Raw genomic sequence first — 18,262 nt, forward strand, 5'->3', positions numbered from 1 at the left:
TTAAACTTATATCCCTTCCTTTGATTTGTGTCAGGGTAAACCATTGATGCAAAAGACTTGACTCCATAATCTGCATCTGCCCTAATGCTGTCATCTGGAGTAGAGACTCAGCCAGTTCCACTTGGTTCCTCCATGTCTGCTGTGGTACAGGAGTTGTACTCTGGACTCTCAGTAAGTGTCTCCAAAGAGCTTCATGCTGAGCAGGAGCCGAGTATGACTCCAGATCTAAAGCCTGGAGCCTCAAGCTCTCCCATAAGTCATGGCAGGGCATCACCCCAGGGCTTGCAGAGGACTCATGCAGAAGGTTGTTGTGAAGAAAGCTCTGAAACCGTGGATTATGGGGGCAAGACTGGGTGGTGTGGACTAGTGGACCCTACAAGAGGTCCTATGGCTTATGAGGTCTTGGATAGGGAAGAGAGACCCAAAAGCATGGAGCCAAAGGTCTTCAGAGATCAAGGAGACCAGGCGCAAGTTTTCAGAGGCCCATGTGAGGGAGCAAAGGAAGACCCGTGCCAACATTCCACAACTACTAAGGAAAAGATCTGCCCCAGTCAGGTAAGAAGTGAGATCTTGATTTGGATAAGTGGTCTGAGTGATGGCCTGCAGAGCAGTGCCTCTAATGTAAGTCACAGGCTGCGGACAGGTAGCATGTGACTTAAGTCTTGAAACATTGTCAAAAACATTGGTTTTGATGTTTTTTGATACAGGTCACTGTGAACTCTCACTACTGTATGAATTTTTGAGTCTCTAAAAACAAGGAGGTATTTCTACACATGCTGATAGAAAGTTATGTATCAGGCCTGGGGAGATGGCTTAATTAAAAATCAGATCCCCAAAACCCACATTAAAAAGCCAGGCACAGCAGCCCTTAGTAGCACAGAGGGGCAGATCCCTGGAGTACATTGTCTAGCCAGCTGAGCCAAATCTGTGAGCTCCAAGATCAGTGGGAGACTCTAATCAAAAAATAAGGTGGCATGCTATTGAAGACCATACCCGACTTCCACCTGTAGCCTTCAGCACAGCCGCACACATGGGCACACCCACATGCACACCCACACAGACACACACAGAATGATGCAAAATGGTGAGAATTCAAGCTGTAACATTTGGTAATTGACAAACTGGAGTGAAAGGTCCTGGAGAAATCTTTGGGGAGGCTAATGCTACATGTAGTAGCTTCATCAGGTGGGTTTTTCAGGCCAAGAAACTTTTTTATTTCCTCCACAGTGATGGGTATCAGACCCAGGCCTTGTATATGCTAGTCAGGCAGTCTACCACAGAGCTATATACCTGGATAATTTTTATCTTTCAGAACATCAGAGGTGATCTTCATAATAAACTGAAGAATGAGTCAGAAAACCAGTCCTTTTTTAATTTTAGTTCTGTTTCAGTTTGAAACAAGGTCTTTATTCTGTAGCTCAGACTGGCCTTTAATGCAAGATAACCCTCCTGTCTCAGCTTCTTGAGTATTGGGGCTACAAGGGTGCACTTCCATGCCTGGCTTTGTAACCACATGGAAAATTTCACAACCTTATGTAATTCTGCTTCTAGGAGGTCCTATGCTGTCTTCGGCCTCCTTGTGTACCGTATATGCATGCACTTACATATACACATTTTTTTTTCTTTTTTTGAGTCAAGGGTCTTACTGTGTAGCCTTGTCTGACCTGAAACACTCTAGACTAGTCTGGCTTTGAACTCACAGAGACCCACTTGCTTCTGCATCTCAAGTGCTAGGACTAAAGATAGGTACAAACATACCCAGCTACACTTAAAAATTAAAGAGTTCAGCATTTCAATAATCATATTAATTGAAAGATGGGAGAAAAAAATAGCTGAATTTGTGGATTCTTGCAAATTAACTCCTTTGGGAAAGGTTGAGTCCTTGTTGTCATTCAGTGTGTTAGAATGTCCCGGGCTATTGGTTTAAATATTCCTTTGCTTTAGTCTACTACTGCCGTGAAGAGATACTGTGTCCAAGGCAACTTTAAGAGAAAGCATTTAACTGGGGGTTGGATAGTTTCTAAGGCTTAGTCCATGGTCATCATGATGGGGAACACTTCGGCAGGCAGGCAGGCAGGCAGGCAGGCAGGCAGGCAGGCAGGCAGGCAGGCAGGCAGGCAGGCAGGCAGGCCTGGGGCTGGAGCAGTTGCTAAGAACTTCTATCTGATCCACAAGCAAGAGGCGGAGACATAACTGGGAATTATGTGGCCTTTAAAACCTCAGAGTCTGCCTTCTAGTGATGTACCTCTAGTGGGGTCACACCTCCCAAGCTGTTCCAAATATTCCACCTGCTAGGAAACAAGCAAGCATTCACTGGGGCATTCTCATTAAACCACCACACCACACACTTCATCTGTCTCTGTTAATTTATGTACTATTTCATCATTTTCTTCTGTGTCTTCCAACTTCTTTTTTTTTCTTTTCTTTTTTTCGGGGCTGGGGACCAAACCCAGGGCCTTGCGCTTGCTAGGCAAGCACTCTTCCACTGAGCTAAATCCCCAACCCTGTCTTCCAGCTTCTTGGTTTGTCTGTTTGTTGAGACAAGTTTGTTCTCGTAGCCCAGGCTGGTCCTTTAACTCCTTATGTAGCCAAGGTTGACTTTGTACGTCATTCCAAGAGAAGTACTTCAAGAGTTTTAGCTTAGAGATTCACCTCGCATGCAGGAGGTGTGCATGCGGGAGGTGTGCATGCAGGAGGGGGTGTGCATGCAGAAGGTGCATTTGCAGCACCACGGTAAACAGAACGTAGAATTGGATCTATAGAATTGCCACAGTGAAAAGGCGGGGTGTTCGTCGTCTGACTAGCGAACTGCCTTATCTGGATCAAATCTCTCAGGAGAATTGAGAAGAGTCTTCAAGCATTTGGATGGCTGTCCACCGGAAGTGAGCCTACTGGACTCAAACTCATTGGACAGCATGAGGTTTAGTAGTTTCTGGTCATCTCAGGTCACAAAGTGTGTGGAAGCCTGAACACTGCTGACTTCTCAGACAAGGAGACACGCCATTTACACAGCATTCTGGTTTATAAAATCAGATGACCTTAAAAGAGAACCCTTACTAAACCAACAGACTGCCACAGTCAGAAGGCAGATGATACTAGGCATGGTGGTCATCCCATTATTTGGGAGGCTTAGGGAGGAAGAGTGCCATATGTTCAAGACCAGCCTGGGCTACATAATGAATATCAGGTAAGTAAGAGCTAGATAGCAAGACCCCGACAAATTAAGAAGGAAAAAAAAGCAAGACACCAGACAAATTATGAAAATATATTTGTACATATAGAGAAATGTCTTGCCTTAGGTAAAGAAATTTCATTTGTTTATTTTGTTTTGGTTTTGAGACAAGGTTTCTCTATGTAGTCCTGGCTAAGGTAGGACTTATGGGACTTCATTATGGGGACCAGGATGGCCTCGAACTTAAAGATGCTGGGATTAGAGGCATGTGTCATCATACATAGAGAATCTTTTTCTTTTTCTTTCTTTGAGGTTTTTGTTGTTGTTGTTTTGAGATAGGATTTCTCTGCGGTAGCCCTGGCTGTACTAGAACTTAATTTTGTAGAGCAGGCTAGCCTCAAGCTCAGAGATCTGCCTGCCTCTTCCTCCCAAGTGCTGGGATCAAAGGCATGCAGCACCACTACCACTGGCTTATAGAGAATTCTTGAATTGATGAATTAAGAAGCCAAACCTGGCTGGTAATGGTAGTGTATACCTGTAATCCTAGCTCTTTTAGAAAGTTAACTTATATACTTCAACCATGAGATGCATCCTTCAGTGATTTAGAAGGTAAATGGGCTCGGTAGAGGAATAATGGCGCAGAGGTCCAGATGCACTTCCGCTATAGAGCAGAGCCATGTTACCTGGATAGATGACACTCTGGATCAAACAAACATAAGAACACACTAAAGACCTCAAATGCAAACCAGCAAAAAGGAATTCTGTCTTGCTTTAGAGTTGTGTCAAAAGGCAGAAAACCTTTTAACTAATAATTTTGTTTATTCGATGAGGAATGTTTCATTATTGGAAGAAAAAGAGCTTTTTAAATTATGTGTTTTTATTTATTTATTTTAAAGATTTCTTTCTTTCTTTTTTTTTTTTTCTTTTTCTTTTTCTTTTTTTTGGAACTGGGGACCGAACCCAGGGCCTTGCACTTCCTAGGCAAGCGCTCTACCACTGAGCTAAATCCTCAACCCCCAAGATTTATTTCTTTTAAGTATATGAGTACACTGTCGCTGTCTTCAGACACACCAGAAAAGGGCATCAGATCCCATTACAGATGGTTGTGAGCCACCATGTGGTTGCTGGGATTTGAACTCAGGACCTCTGGAAGAGCAGTCAGTGCTCTTAACCACTGAGCCATCTCTCCAGCCTGTATTTTTTTTTTCTTTAAGATTATACCCTAATTCCATTTCTCCCCTCCCTTTCTTCCCTTTAAACGTTACCATATATCTCCCTTTTCTCTCTTTCAAATTCATGATACCTATTTCTATGTGGTTACTGCATGCACATGTGAATATACATTTATATTCCTAAATATACTTGCTAAGGCCATGTAATATCACATGTACTCTGGACAACCAGTTGGTGTCTTTCCCTGAGGAAGATCACCTCTCCTGCTCTCAGCTTTCCTCAGTTTCCTCTGCTTTTTGTGTAGTGGATAACAAAAAGGCCATTTAAACCTGAACCCTACACACATAATTTAAGATTTATTTTTTTAATTTTGTGTGTATGAATATTTTGCCTGTGTGTATGTATGTGCATCATGTATGTGCCTGGTGCCTGTAGAGAGCTGAAGAGGGCTTCAGATCTTGGAACTGGAGTTACTGATTGCTGGGAGCATCCAGGTGGTTGCTGGGACTTTACTGCCTCCAGGAATGGTGAAGGAGGAAGTTTGTTGTGGATAAAAGGGAGAGAGAGCATAGCCAGAGGCAGGCACATCTGGGAGAGGCCAGAGTGGACATGACTAGACTGAGCTGTGTCATGTAGGGAGAGGTGGGAGGAGGGGAAGGAGCCAGGTGCAGCAGCCAGAAGGCCAAAGGTATAAAAGGGGCTGGTAACCAAAATGTCTGGATTATATTAAGGAAGAGCCTCTTGGGGAAGGGGAGCCTAGCATAGACCCTGGGCTAGAGAGTTGGGGTAGAGGCCAGCCATACCCTGAAACAGGTAGGGACTGAGGGATGCTGGGAGAACCTGATGGCTAGGTCTGCTTTGATGTGTTAAATAGCTACTTACTTTGACGGAGGCAGGGTTTCTCTGTCCTGGACCTCTTTCAGGATGGCCTTGAACTCAGAGACCCACTTGTCTTTTTCCTGAGTGCTGGGATTCCAGGCGTGTGCCACCTCCACCCAGCACTTTCTTTTCTTTAACCTTAAGAGAACAGTACCTGGGAAAGGTGCAGCAGAAGCACCAGCTCCAAGAGCCAAACTCGACTCTGAAGCTATGTTTTCAGTTCTGAACTCCATTCCTGTAGGAGGAAGGTTGAAAATGATGGGACATGTGAAATTTACTCTGTAAGACGTACTAAAGATTGGTCTTATTTCAACAAAGATGGCTGCGAAGCAGATGGGGAAGCACTGAAAATTCCCTCTGCCACTGCTAGGGTTGTCTGCGATTGTTGCTGAGTGGAGGTTGTGGAATGTTAATTTTTTTGATTGCTCTTTTTCTTTTTCATAATGGTATATGGACCTGGGTTGAATATGTTGTAAAAAGTTTTGGTTCCAGGATGTAAGAAAAAGTTATTGGGGGGCTGGAGAGATGGCTCAGTGGTTAAGAGCACCGACTGCTCTCCCAGAGGTCCTGAGTTCAATTCCCAGCAACCACATGGTGGCTCACAACCATCTGTAAAGAGATCTGATGCCCTCTTCTGGTGCGTCTGAAGACAGCTACAGTGTACTTATTTATAATAAATGAATAAGTCTTAAAAAAAGAAAGTGAAAAAGTTCCTGTCCTTCAGCCATAGCATATACATTTTGGAGAACACACTGGGTTTGAAGGAAAGGAGCGTTATAGTAAGGAGAGAGATAGCTGTTGATTGTCTGAGGCATGCTATGTTTTATGGAAGCTCATTTTTTCATGGTATGTTCACAAGAACCTAGTTCTTATGATTTATGTCAATTTATAGTTAAGGTTGTTGAACTTAATACCATCCAGATTACTATGTACTAACCCCGAGAGTCTCAGATCCTAACAGAAGTTTGCAATAGTGTACAGGAGGTTGCTGCTTACCTACCAGGATTTCGTGAGATGGAAAGATGGATCAGTGGTTATTACACTTGCTGCTCTAGCGGACGGAGGACCTGGGTTTAGTTCCTAGCACCTGTGTTGGGCTGCTCACAACTACCTGTAAAACTTGTTAAAACTTTAAAAATTGTATGTGTATGTATGTTTGTGTGCAACACATGTGTAGGTGTCCACAGAAGCAGAGTGCCTGGGATCCTATCCTGGGAACTACAGTTGCCAGCATCTGAGTCATGAGAATGAGCTTGGGTGGGTCCTCTTAAGAGCAGCATCTGGCCATCTCTCCAGCTCCTAATAAAGGGGCTTCCTGTTGGAAATAAATAAAATTTCAGTGACTGAAAAGTGGAGCCTCGGCAGCTGAAGAGATGGCTCCATCAGCAGGTGCTTGCTGTGCCAGCATGAGGACCCGAGTTTGATCGCCTGCACTCACAGAAAAGCCAAAAGCAGTGCACAGTCGGAATCTAGAGAATCGCTGGACTCTCACTGACCAGCCCAACCTGTCCTTATCACCAAGAGACCCTTTCTTAAACAAGGTGAGGGCTGGCTGAGATGACTCCGACCGTAAAGATGCTCACCATAAAAGTCCCAAGACCTGAGCTTGATCCCAAGGACACACATAAAAATGGAAGGAGAGAACCAATTCCATAAAATTGGTCTCTGACTCCCACATGTGCACAGAGGCACATGCCCTCCCCACAGTCACACACAAAGTGATGATGATGGTGATGATGGTGATGACGATGGTGATGACGATGGTGATGACGATGGTGATGACGATGGTGATGACGATGGTGATGACGATGGTGATGACGATGGTGATGACAATGGTGATGATGATGATGATGGTGATGATGATGGTGATGATGATGGTGATGATGATGATGATGGTGATGACGATGGTGATGATGGTGATGACGATGGTGATGACGATGGTGATGACGCCGACTACGACGACGACAGTAAATGAGAAAATGGAGGTGGATGGCTCTGAGGAACAACACTCTGTGTCATCATCTGGCCTCCAGCTGTACTCACACTTGTGCATACACACGGGTGTGTACACACAATGCAAACATGCTTTTTAAAGGATGACACTGATGTAGATGGGCTGTTCTTGGGTCTGCAGGGCACTGTTGTGCCCTAGTTGGCTGTGTCTGTAGACAGGCCTTTGGCTAAAGCATGTTGTCGGGGGGTAAGAGTTTGCTGTAACTTCACAGTGGTGCCTCTCTTAAAGCTGCAGGTTTTCTGAATTTAAAAGTTGCTGGGTTTTGCTCCTCTCTACATATATAAAGGTGTAAGAAAATGGGAGATCCATCTAGAGATAAAACTTCTCTTTCATTAGAGTGCTGGCAATTGAACCCTGGGCTTTGCCCTGCTCGTTAGGAACCATTCCATTTGCGCTACAGCCCCGGCCCTGTCAGACTCAGTAGCCCAGAGGCTGGCTCCTCTGCCTGTGAGTCTATCAGCAGAGCCACACCCCGGAGCTTTCTTACCCTTATGTGGTTGTGTTTAGGAGGCTAGAGTCAGCTCGGGGGTTAAGAGCACTTGCTCTTGCTGAGGATCTGGGTTTGATTGGCAGCACTCTGTTTACTCATCTGTAACTGCAACTCTAGGGAACCTGACACCCTCTCCTGACCTCTGCAGGGACCAGGCACATGTACAGGTAAAACATGCACATAAAATAAATTAATTAAAAGCGTGAACCGGGGCTGAAGAGATGGCTCATTGGTCATGAGCACTGGCTGTTCTTCCAGAGGTCCTGAGTTCAAGTCTCAGAACCCACTTGGCAGCTGTGGCCCTCTTCTGGCCTCCATGGGTACTGTGTGTAGGCAAGCAGGCAGATCACCCATATATATAAAACAATAGATTTTTAAACTTAAAAAAAATCTTTTAAAACTTTTATTTAAGTAATTTGTGATTTACATAAAACCGAAAAAACTGAAATTGAGCCTCAGTTTATTAGACTGGGGCGCCTTTTTTTTTTTTTTTTTTTTTTTTTGAGACAAGGTTTGACTATAGCCTTGCTCAGACTGGACTTGACTTACAGAGGTTTACCTGTCTCTGCAGTGCTAGCATTAAACGTCACAAACTCAGCCATTAACTTCCCAATTTTCTCATTGATTTGCAGGTATTGAAAAATTCTTCAGCAGTTTCAGTTCTTGAGATCCAGCTAGCTCCTCCTTCCTGTTCCTGTTCTCTCTTTAAAGTTAACTCCCATCTTATGAAGGGAGCTAGCAGGGGATGCAGGCAGCAGTGCAAGCTGCATGCTTGAGCACAGAGAAACTTGTATCCTGCACCGGCTTCCGCTGGCACCGCACCAAGTGCTCTTGTATCTCTAACTCACCTCTTGATTTCAGAAGGCACTTACAGGAGCTGCACACTAACACACCTGCAGTCCTACCACTCAAGACGCTGAGGCAGGAGGACTATAGCTGTTTTAGTCCCACGTGGATTGCCTAGTGACCCTACCTCCAAAAAATAGTGCTTTGCTTATCTCTGCTTCAGCTCAAATTCCAGAGAAGTAACCTTTTAATTTATTAACCTAAATTTGAGCTTTTCTTCAGTTCTCAATTCCTGTGACTGTTGGCAGAAATCCTGGCATTACACTGAGCTCTGAAGTAATAAGTGATGTTTGGGAGCTCAGGTACCTCTGCATCTTGTGTTGACTGTGGTTTTCTTGATGCAGGATCTCCTCCTGATACAGTCCAGCAAAGGACCTGTATGTGCAGACTGCCCTGGAGATGCACGAAAGAACAGAGGTATGATACTTCTTGTTGATTTTTGCTTGTTTGAGACGAGGTCTCACTGTTTAGTCCTAGCTGTCCTTGAGCTCATATCTACCTGCCCCTGCCCCCTGAGTGCTGATACCTAGGAAGGGTTTTTTTCCTTTTTTATGATTGTTATTTATGTGTATATGTGAGCTTGCTAAAGCATGTGCATACCGTGTGTGCAGGGGCCAGTGGAGGCCAGAAGAGGTCGCGTCAGATATATTGGACCTACAGTTAAAGGCGGTTGTGTGTGGGTGGTGGGCACCCAGACAGGGCCTATTGCAAGAGCAGCATGCTTAATTGTTGAACCATGTTTCCAGACCCCAAATTGGGGTTTATTAGGAAACGGTTTAGTTGTCTTCTTTTGGGTAGCTGCCAGAGCATACTCTTAGTGAGAATAGTGTGTTCTTCTTTTAGTTACCATTCGCTTGCTTGCTTATTTGCTTGAGATAGGTTTTCTCTGTGTAGTTCTAGCTGTCTTGGAACTTGGCCTGTAGACCAGACTGGCCTCAAACTCACAGAGATCCCCCTGCCTCTGTCTTGGGAGTGCTGGGATCAAAGGTGTGGGTTACCACTACCCAGCCCTCTTAGTTATCTTTTCTACCAGCTCAGATGGGGAGAGCTGAGTGGAGAAAGGAACGGAAGAGAAGGATCAAGGATAGAGACTGGTCTGGAAGGTCTTCCAAGGAGGCCAAGTGTGACCAGGCAGGGAGGGCTGAGGCTGAGGTGGAGGCGGTCGTGGTGTTGCACAGCCTGTGGTGTTCCACTTTGATCTTCTGGTCTTGAGATCAGATCATGATCTGACATTTGGCAAGCAGTCCAATCTTTTCACAGCACTGAACTTGGAATCAGTTACTCTGCAGACACAGATTCCTTGTTGTTGTCTTTTGAGACAGGGTTTCTCTGGGCAGCTCTGGCTGTCTCAGAACTTGATCTATAGATCAGGTTGGCCTAGAACTGACAGAGATCTGCCTGTCTTTGCCACCAGAGTTCCAGAAGTAAAGGTGTGTGCTACTATGCTTCACCATTAGTATTTATTGTTTTGTTTTGTTTGTTTTTCAAGGCAGGGTTTCTCTGTGTAGCCCTGGCTATCCTGGAACTAACTCAACTCTGTAGACCAAATTGGCCTCAATCTCAGAGATTCATGTATCAACATCTTTCTTTCAGGACTTTTTGTTCATTTTCCCCTACCCATTTTATCAGGGTCTTAACTGTATAGTCCTGGCTTTCCTGTAACTGTCTGTGTAGACCCTCCCCCAGATGCAAGTAAGGCCCATGTCCCAAAGTTTCCACTGTCTCTCAATGACATGCTCTCGGCTAGGCAGAGTGTTCAAAAACAGAAGCCTGTTGGGGACATTTCAGAATAAAAAACATAACAGTGGGAGGGGCTCAGAAGAGGTGACTGTAGAGGGCAAGACAGAAGTAGCTATGTGGCTGTGTATGTGAATGTCAGACACATTCAGACTGGCATTCTCCTTGTCTGCTCACCTAAGGGGCTTTTATTTGTTGGAACTGGTTCTATGTAGCCTAGGCTGGCTTTGAACTTGTCTGTATAGAACAAGCTGGCCTCAAACTCACAGAATCCTCCTGCCTCCGAGTACTAGAATTAAAGATATGAGACCACTGGCCCGGCTCTTTTGTTTGCTAGGTTGTTTTGTGAGACAGTTCTGTACATTCCAAGGCATCCTCTTCCTCAGTGCTCTGGAGTCAGGGCAACTTTGAACTCCTAATCCTCTTGCCCCTACTTTTCAAATGCTAGAACTGTGGGCATGTACTGTCACCCAGTTTAAGTTTGAGTGCTCATGCTGAGAAACTCATGGCGGGTCATTGTTTGGGATGACATAAAAAGTAGGTTATGTCACAGTGCTAAATACTGTGCTGGGAATTGGAGATGGCCTTTGTTAGTAATTGATATTTACATAATCTGTTGACATATAGTGTGCATTTATCTATCCAGTGTTTGCTACCTCTCCCTGTCTGAGTGTAGTTTAGTGGCAGAGCATGTGCCTAATCATGTGTGTGGTCCTGTGCTCTTTTGCTAATACCCCAAATAAGAAATTCATTAGGTACCCCTTCCCCGTGATGCTAGCTCTATACCTGCCAGGCAAGCCCTCTGTCACTGAGATATACCTGCGACCCATATTCTGAATATTTTTAAATGCTCTTCTGAATGCCATCATGTAACTGTTCTCATCCGTAGTTAAAGAATCAAAGATTGAAAACCCTGCGTGTTATTTAATCCTCTGTAGCACTGAGATATGTGCACTTTTACAGAAGAGCTCGAGGCTCTGGAAAGTTAGTACCATAGAGTTGAGGGGCTTCAGGTTCTGGCTGGCTTTGAACTTGGGTTGGGGTTCCTGTTCTGTTTCTCTCCTGCTGGAATCATAGGTGTGTCAGAAGTAAAATTCCTTCATACGCTCTGCATCCCACACAGAAAGGTAGGTTGCTTGTTATTGTTGTATGTTTACCTTGTGAGTTTATAATGGCTGTTTTCATACTAACTCAGACGTGAAAGGAGTAAAATAAGCTCGAATGTTCCTGTTACTCAGCTTCCGTGGTGATCAGCCCAGTCTTACAGAAAGGCAGTTGTTACAACTCATTGGGTTCAGGACCATTCCACTTGCAAGTTAATCTTCTATACGTAAAGTTCTACACACAGCTCTTCTTTTTTTTTCTTTTTCTGACTTGTTTTTGGCAGTGCTAGGGTTTGAACCTGTGGCTTCTCTAATGCTAGGCACTGAGCTGCAGTACCAGCTTTAACTGTTCCTTTTCTTTTTTTTTTTTTTCCGGAGCTGGGGACTGAACCTAGTAACTGTTCCTTTTCAAAGAGCTATTTTATTTATATCTAATTTCAGGTAATAAAATGATCATCAAATAATAAGAACTGTTGTAACAACAGTTTATTGTGATAGGTGGATGGATGGATGGATGGATGGATGGATGGATGGATGGATTAATTTTACCCCACCTAGGATTGACCTCAGTGCTCTGTCACTGAATTTATTCCTAGCCCTCTTCTCCTAGGTTGACCTTGTCCTAGGTTGACCTGGGACACACTTTGTAGCTCTAACAGTCCTTGATCTTTCCTTAGTCCCTGAGTAGCTGCTATTACAAACTGGCATCATCAGGGCCTCCTAGTAGTGTTTTAAAACAGCAACTTAAGTCTGAGGCAGGCTCACAGTTTTATGTGTTATTCAATTATCTAGTATCATCTGTGAATGCCAAGTAACATAATGAAAGGTGGCTTTGATTTTTCTCAAAATTGGCTGCTTTTTTGGCTCTTTATCATCGTTTGCAAAGGAACACAAAACTACTCGTGTGTCATGCTAAGCCTTCTTCTCAGGTTAGCTTTCCTGTCATCGCCATTGGATGAAGGATGACGTTCTGTTAGGGACAGCAGCTTTTCTTATTCTTTTTTTTTTTTTTTTAATTATATACTGATTTGAGTTTCGTTCTCTTTTGTAAAAGGAAATGTACACAATACAGCTGGAACTCTGCCAGAAGCCACTGAAGAGAGACGAGGTATGAAAGCCAGAGTAACTAGGGGACTGTAATGGAGGACACTGGGTGGCACTGTGAGTCAGGATCTGTCAGCCAGGGGTAGTAAGCACCCAGGAGTAGACAGGAGCATGACCAGTAGTGAGCTTTGGGAAACCAGAGTTTTAGGTACACAGAGCCTGTAACCTTTGTGGACCCTGAATTAACAAAAGCAACTCTTAAAGAAAAACAATGTGGAGAATTACTAATTTGTCCTTTTGTTTGTGGTTACCAGGGAACAGTACTGTTTCCAAAATGAGCAAAGGGAAGGAAGAGTCATGTGACTTACACCCTGTCTGTAAAGAAGAGGACAATCACCAGCCGAGTCTCCGCCACCATAAGGAAAAGCACAGTTCTGCACATGATGGTTCCATCGCTCCAGGAAGCATAGACGCTATAACACCCTCGGAAGAAAATTCTAAAATTTTATGTCTCACACCATATTTGTCTGGTTCAAAATCCCTAGAAAAATGTGGTTTTGAAAGCAGTGGATTGACAAAGGCATCTGCTGAAAAAACGCACAAGGTTGATCAAAGCCAGGACTTCACTTGTAGAGAAGAAAGGACTGTGGAATCCAGTAACCACAGCAACTGTCACACTCTAGCTGGCTGTCCCCGTATAGACAGCTGTAGTTCTATGCTTAATTCTCCTACTGAAGCCACAGAAATTACGTTTAAAAAGAATGATGTGAAAATTACTTTAAACCTTGATGGTAATTTGATAAATTCTGAGGACCATAGGAAAACTGTTGTGGATGTGACCCATCCTGAGGAAAACTCTGAGGAAAGCAGCTTTTCCTTATTGGTGTACACGGAAGATCCTGAACAAACAACGGTAAAGTCCAGTGCCCTGAACGGGAAGATTTACAGTAAGGTTGCTCAGTCTGTAGTCAGCCTCCAGAGGAAGCTGGGCGACTGTCCGCCAAATGAAGCCTTGTGCAACGAGTTTTTGCCTGAAAGAAAGCCCCTTCAGAGCTCGATGCCAGAAGATCCAGTAAGTTCTGAATGTAATGAAATATCAAAACCCAAGGAAGGTACTGCAAAATTACCATCATCTCCAGAAAAACCTGTTCAGCCCTCACAGGACAGCATTTCCCATTTTGATGGACCCATCACCGTTTGTGAGATGAGTGAATGTTCTCCTAACAGAGAACTGGTTGCACACAAAATAGAACATGAATGTGTTTCACATCAACAAGTGTCCCTTAGTTCTCAAGACCATGTGACAGCTGACTCTCTACTAAGTATAAACAGAGAAATGCCTTCAGCAGCATGCAAAGATGTTCAAGAGAGCCGTCGTTTTCTGGAGAATGGAGTAAATGTTACCCCTGACACTCAAACCATTCCTGCTGAGACAAAAACGGAAGCCATGTCTCCACAAGGTGACAAAGCCATGTCTCCACAAGGTGACAAAGCCTTGTATGAATGTGCCTCCTCATTCATACAAACCTTAAACATCAAAACAAGCAGCTCAGAAGGGCAAAAAGAAATGACTGGTGTACATTCCACGTTACTCTCAAGTGTGAGAGGAGCGGCTGGCTCCTCCCTTGTCAGAGAATGTCAAAATGTTCAGTCTCGGGATCTCTTCAGCTGTCATTGCATAACACAAGATGCATCTGGAAAGAACATGTGCTCTGCTTGTGCTGCCTATGAACCTAGCAAAGATATTCTGAAAGTTAGCAACTGTAAAATAAAATGTGGAAATGCATCTCAAAGACCAGAAGATTTTGCAGAAAATAGCACCCTCTTGGAGAGTGAACCTGCTGGGAGAGAGATGCAAAGCAGTATCCTAGGAGGCACAGTCAGAGGTTCAGCGACAGCAGCTGTGTCACATAGTGCTCCTCTGAACGCAGCTGCTCTCGTGGAAACCGGTGATGAGGGACTGGTTGGAAGAAAACAAGACCAACACAGAGACACTGAGATTTATAAACACAGCATCTCTGCTTGTGACACACAAGAACTAAGCCAATCTGTAAACATTCCAAGTCCTGAAACAGTAGTGGACCAGTCTCTGAGTGTTAGTTCATCTCATTTCAAAGCCATGCCCCGAGCAGCTGAAAGTCTTCACCAGAAAGCAGGTGAAGTCTCTGACTGTCAGAGTAGCCAAAATAGTCTAGACAAATGCAGATGTGAAGGCAAGCCAGCCAGGGAAGGACTAAATGGTGACTACCGAGAGACCATCCCTGAGGTAAGCCATAAGCAAAAGGATCGGATAGTCTGTTCAGGCAGTAAAGTCCCTCTGTCTTGTGGCAGTTTAAAGCAAAAAGACCCCAAAAGAGCCTTTAAAAATATTCCTGGTTCTGAAGAGTTCACTCACAGTATGCTAGATGTGGTATGTCCAGACTGCAGAGGTGAGCCTACAGAGGGAGCGCAGGGTCTAGAAGCATCTAGTCTATCTGGTCATTGTACAAGGCACGAGTCACTGGCACACCATGAGACTTTAAGAAGTACCTTATCTCTTCGAGGAGAACTGAATGTTGTATTTATAGGTACACCTGGCTGGCACTCAGAACTCCCAAATGCTGCTGCTTCTACAGTAGACTCTCCTGAGATGGAAGAATCACATGAAGAAAAAGTGTGCAAATCTCTAAAAGACTATGAAGTAGAAGAATGTCCAGACTCTGCCATTGAGCATGAAGTAAAATCTATTGAAGATCATGAGCCACATAGAAGAGCGCCGGATAGAGAAGGCGTGTCTTTAAATGACATTCATTGTGAGCATCAAGGTAAAGGAGGATCCATGACAGAGGGACTGAGACTCGAAACAAAGGCTGAGTTTGGCAAGAAGAAAACCTTTGGATTATCCTTAAAAGACTCAGTGTCTCCTGGGTGCCAAGACTCTATCAAGGTGGTACATTCTTGTCTGTCTTCTCTGGAACATTCACCAGCTGATGTTCCTGGTGAAATGCCTAACTTGAAACATCACTTTAAACCCAAAGATGGTAAAGTGCTTTGTGAAAATGTCAAGGATTGCACAGTCCTGTCTGACATGAAGGAAGGAATACCAATGGATTCAAATAACCCCTGTGAACGAGATAGCACATACGTCAGTGTGGACAGAAATGCATGCAAAGCTTGTCACTCTCATAGGAATTCCACTGGTAAACATTTGCCTTTGACAATGGAAACAGCAATTAAAATGAATAAAGAAGAAACTGAAGAACATCAGAAGGGACTACTGGGTCACATAGCTGTTGGGGAAGCAGCTGAGGAGACCATCACCAGAGCAGGTCATGATGGTAATTCTCAGACCCACGTGAAATGCCAGAGAATGCAAAATGTTGCTGAAAGCCCACAAAACCAGGGAGTTGTGGACTCTGCCTTGCCAAAGGAAGAATGTGCACATCAGAAGGGCACACAGGCACTACCGGAACAACACACATCAGCAAACTTGTTGTCAGATGAGATGCAAAGTAAGAAGCAACCTGTGGCTGACCAGGATGAGTCCCTTATGGAAGAAGTCACCCTAAGAAAGCCAACCAAGGACGAAATTGCTAGACAGCTTCAGAGGTTGAAATCCCCAAAAGAAGAAAGCTTATGTCCTTCATTAAAGAAAGACACTCAATTATACACAGGTACTTGCCTTCCTGGTACCTCCTGGAAAGAAGGTGACCCCACTTTTGCTGGAGGTGATCGAATACACGGTGCCTTCGTGACTCTGTCGTATCCGCAAAGACTGCTTCCTGTAAAGAAGCAGCCTCATCGAACGTGTAAGAGAATTTCTTGTCAGGAGCCGGTCACTGTGCGGAGAAAAATAAGTAAAGTGAGAAATTCTGATTGTGGAAAGAGTTTCTCTAACCCAGTTCCCACAAAAGCACACAGACTTCTCAGCCCATGTACCGTGCCTGCCAAGCCATTGGAACCTGAAACCGTAGCTCTCGAGAGCTTGCGTGGCCACACACCAAAGCCGAAGGCTACTCTGTGCCACTCCCTGAGGAGCCTGAGCTGTAGGAAGCCTACCAAAGAATCAGCCTTACTAGACAAGCTGTCTGTCCTGGCCTCCAAACTGACTCTGGCCGCAAAGCCCCAGAAACTCAGATGTCGGCGGTATTCCTCTTCCCTTGTTCCACTGGCTAAAAACTACAAGCGCCTCCGATACAAAAAGCTCCTAGATGGATTTTCACATAACGCAGTGCAGCTGGACCCATATTTGGCAGCTACTGGGTGGAGTAGGGGGTCTCACAGTAGGCCCTTGGCACTTTATTCTCTTGAAGCTGTTAAAATAAGCTTCATAGATTTGAGCAACAAGATGCCGTCACTGCTGCTTGGTACCGAAAACGCCCCGTTTTCCTTTCATGTGAAGTCAGCATCCAGTTGCATGGCTGAGTCCTCCAGGACTTTTCCTGAGCACTGTGCCCCGTCGAGGCTTGCCTTAACAGAGGCCTCCCAGTGCTCACCTCCATCTCCCAAGTGGACCTTCTCTTTCTTCTTGTCCCATGGTTGCCCTGGGGTGGCCACATTCAGGGAAGACACTGGCCTCAGTAGTCAGACACACACTCAGGCTCCTCTCCAAGATTATGGAGGCACTGCCATAGTTCAGACCAGAGCAGACTGCTCTGGCCTTGGCCTTCACACACTTCTAGCACTTTGTTCACCCGGATGTTATCGAATCTGGACAAAAAGACGGAACTTCTCCAGTCATATGCCTACCATGCAGAGGCTCCTCTTGACCCAGTTTACACAGGGCCTAAAAGGGTTAAGGTCTCCAGCCTCTATAGCCGATAGGGTCTTCTCTTCTCTGCCCTACTCGGTGGGCCGAGTGTTGTCCATTTGGAGCCAGCACGGACCCTCTTGTACCTTCAAATTGCCAGCTCTTCATTCTCCTCATAGCAAGCAGCAGGGGAGCCTGAGCGCCCTGAGCAGGTAAGAACTTGTCGGCTCTTTCATTGTGTTCCATGTTTGTCTCCTGCTGACTGGGAAAGGGGGAGGCACGGCAGAAATGGAGGACTGTCTGCTGGGGCCGTCCTGTGACTCTCTGTTGAGAGTGCAGCGGTAGTCCTTGCATACAGGCCTGTGATTTGCCCACAGCATCTTCTCTTACATCTTGCACTAGTCTTTACATTTTATTCTTTGTGCCGTCATCTTTATTTCTCCTGAGTCGGGCTCTCAACATAGCTCTGCTGTTAGAGTTCACTTTATAGATCAGTCTGACCTGTCTAAAGTTAGGTGCCACAACGCCCAGTGTATGCCACCACCTTTCAGTATAGGTCGCTTGCTTGCTTGTTTGTTTGTGACACTGTAGCTCAGGCTGGCACGGAACTCAAGAACATCTTGCTTTGGGCCTGAGTGCTGGGATGACAAGCCATCATGTTCCAGTTGCTTCTACTTTTTTCCTATAGTTTAGGCTTTAGAAGTTCACAGAAACATACCCTGGTTTTGGGACTTTGTAGAATTGGACAGAAATTCTTTTTGGGGAGAGCGGGGTGGTGAGGGGAAGGTTCCTCTGTGTAGCTCTGGTTGTCTTGGAATTCTGTAGATCAGAAACACTACAATTCATTAATAAGCTATAGTCACTATGCTGGGCAGGTTCTGATCTATGCTAATCCCTTCACCTGTTAAAACCCTTATAAATGCCTGTCTCTTGCCAATCTGATGTTTTCCTGGACGCTTCTACTCCATCAGCCTGTCCTTAGGGTGAACCTCTCTTGGCCATGTGTCTGGTCCATCCCATCTAATATTGGCGCCTCCTCCCTCCCCCTCTTCCTTATCTTCTCACCCCACCCCTC

The 18,262-nt window shown here is 44.9% G+C and overlaps 1 protein-coding gene across 12 annotated transcripts in view; it reads left to right on the plus strand.

Annotated features, from left to right (window-relative positions):
* Positions 1 to 18,262, plus strand: part of Prr14l (proline rich 14-like) — a 66,657-nt gene that overhangs the window by 9,806 nt on the left and 38,589 nt on the right. For 5 of the 12 annotated variants that reach the window (XM_087583294.1, XM_087583295.1, XM_087583296.1 and 2 more), the window contains 4 exon segments: positions 35 to 555; positions 8,919 to 8,991; positions 12,469 to 12,522; positions 12,773 to 17,399. In XM_087583294.1, the coding sequence (XP_087439420.1) occupies positions 85 to 555; positions 8,919 to 8,991; positions 12,469 to 12,522; positions 12,773 to 17,399 (5,225 nt within the window). In that variant the 5' untranslated portion in view covers positions 35 to 84. 12 annotated transcript variants of the gene reach the window in all.

Source organism: Rattus norvegicus, chromosome 14, assembly GCF_021556685.1.
Source record: "Rattus norvegicus strain SHRSP/BbbUtx chromosome 14, alternate assembly SHRSP_T2T, whole genome shotgun sequence".
In the NCBI taxonomy this organism is placed as follows: domain Eukaryota; kingdom Metazoa; phylum Chordata; class Mammalia; order Rodentia; family Muridae; genus Rattus; species Rattus norvegicus.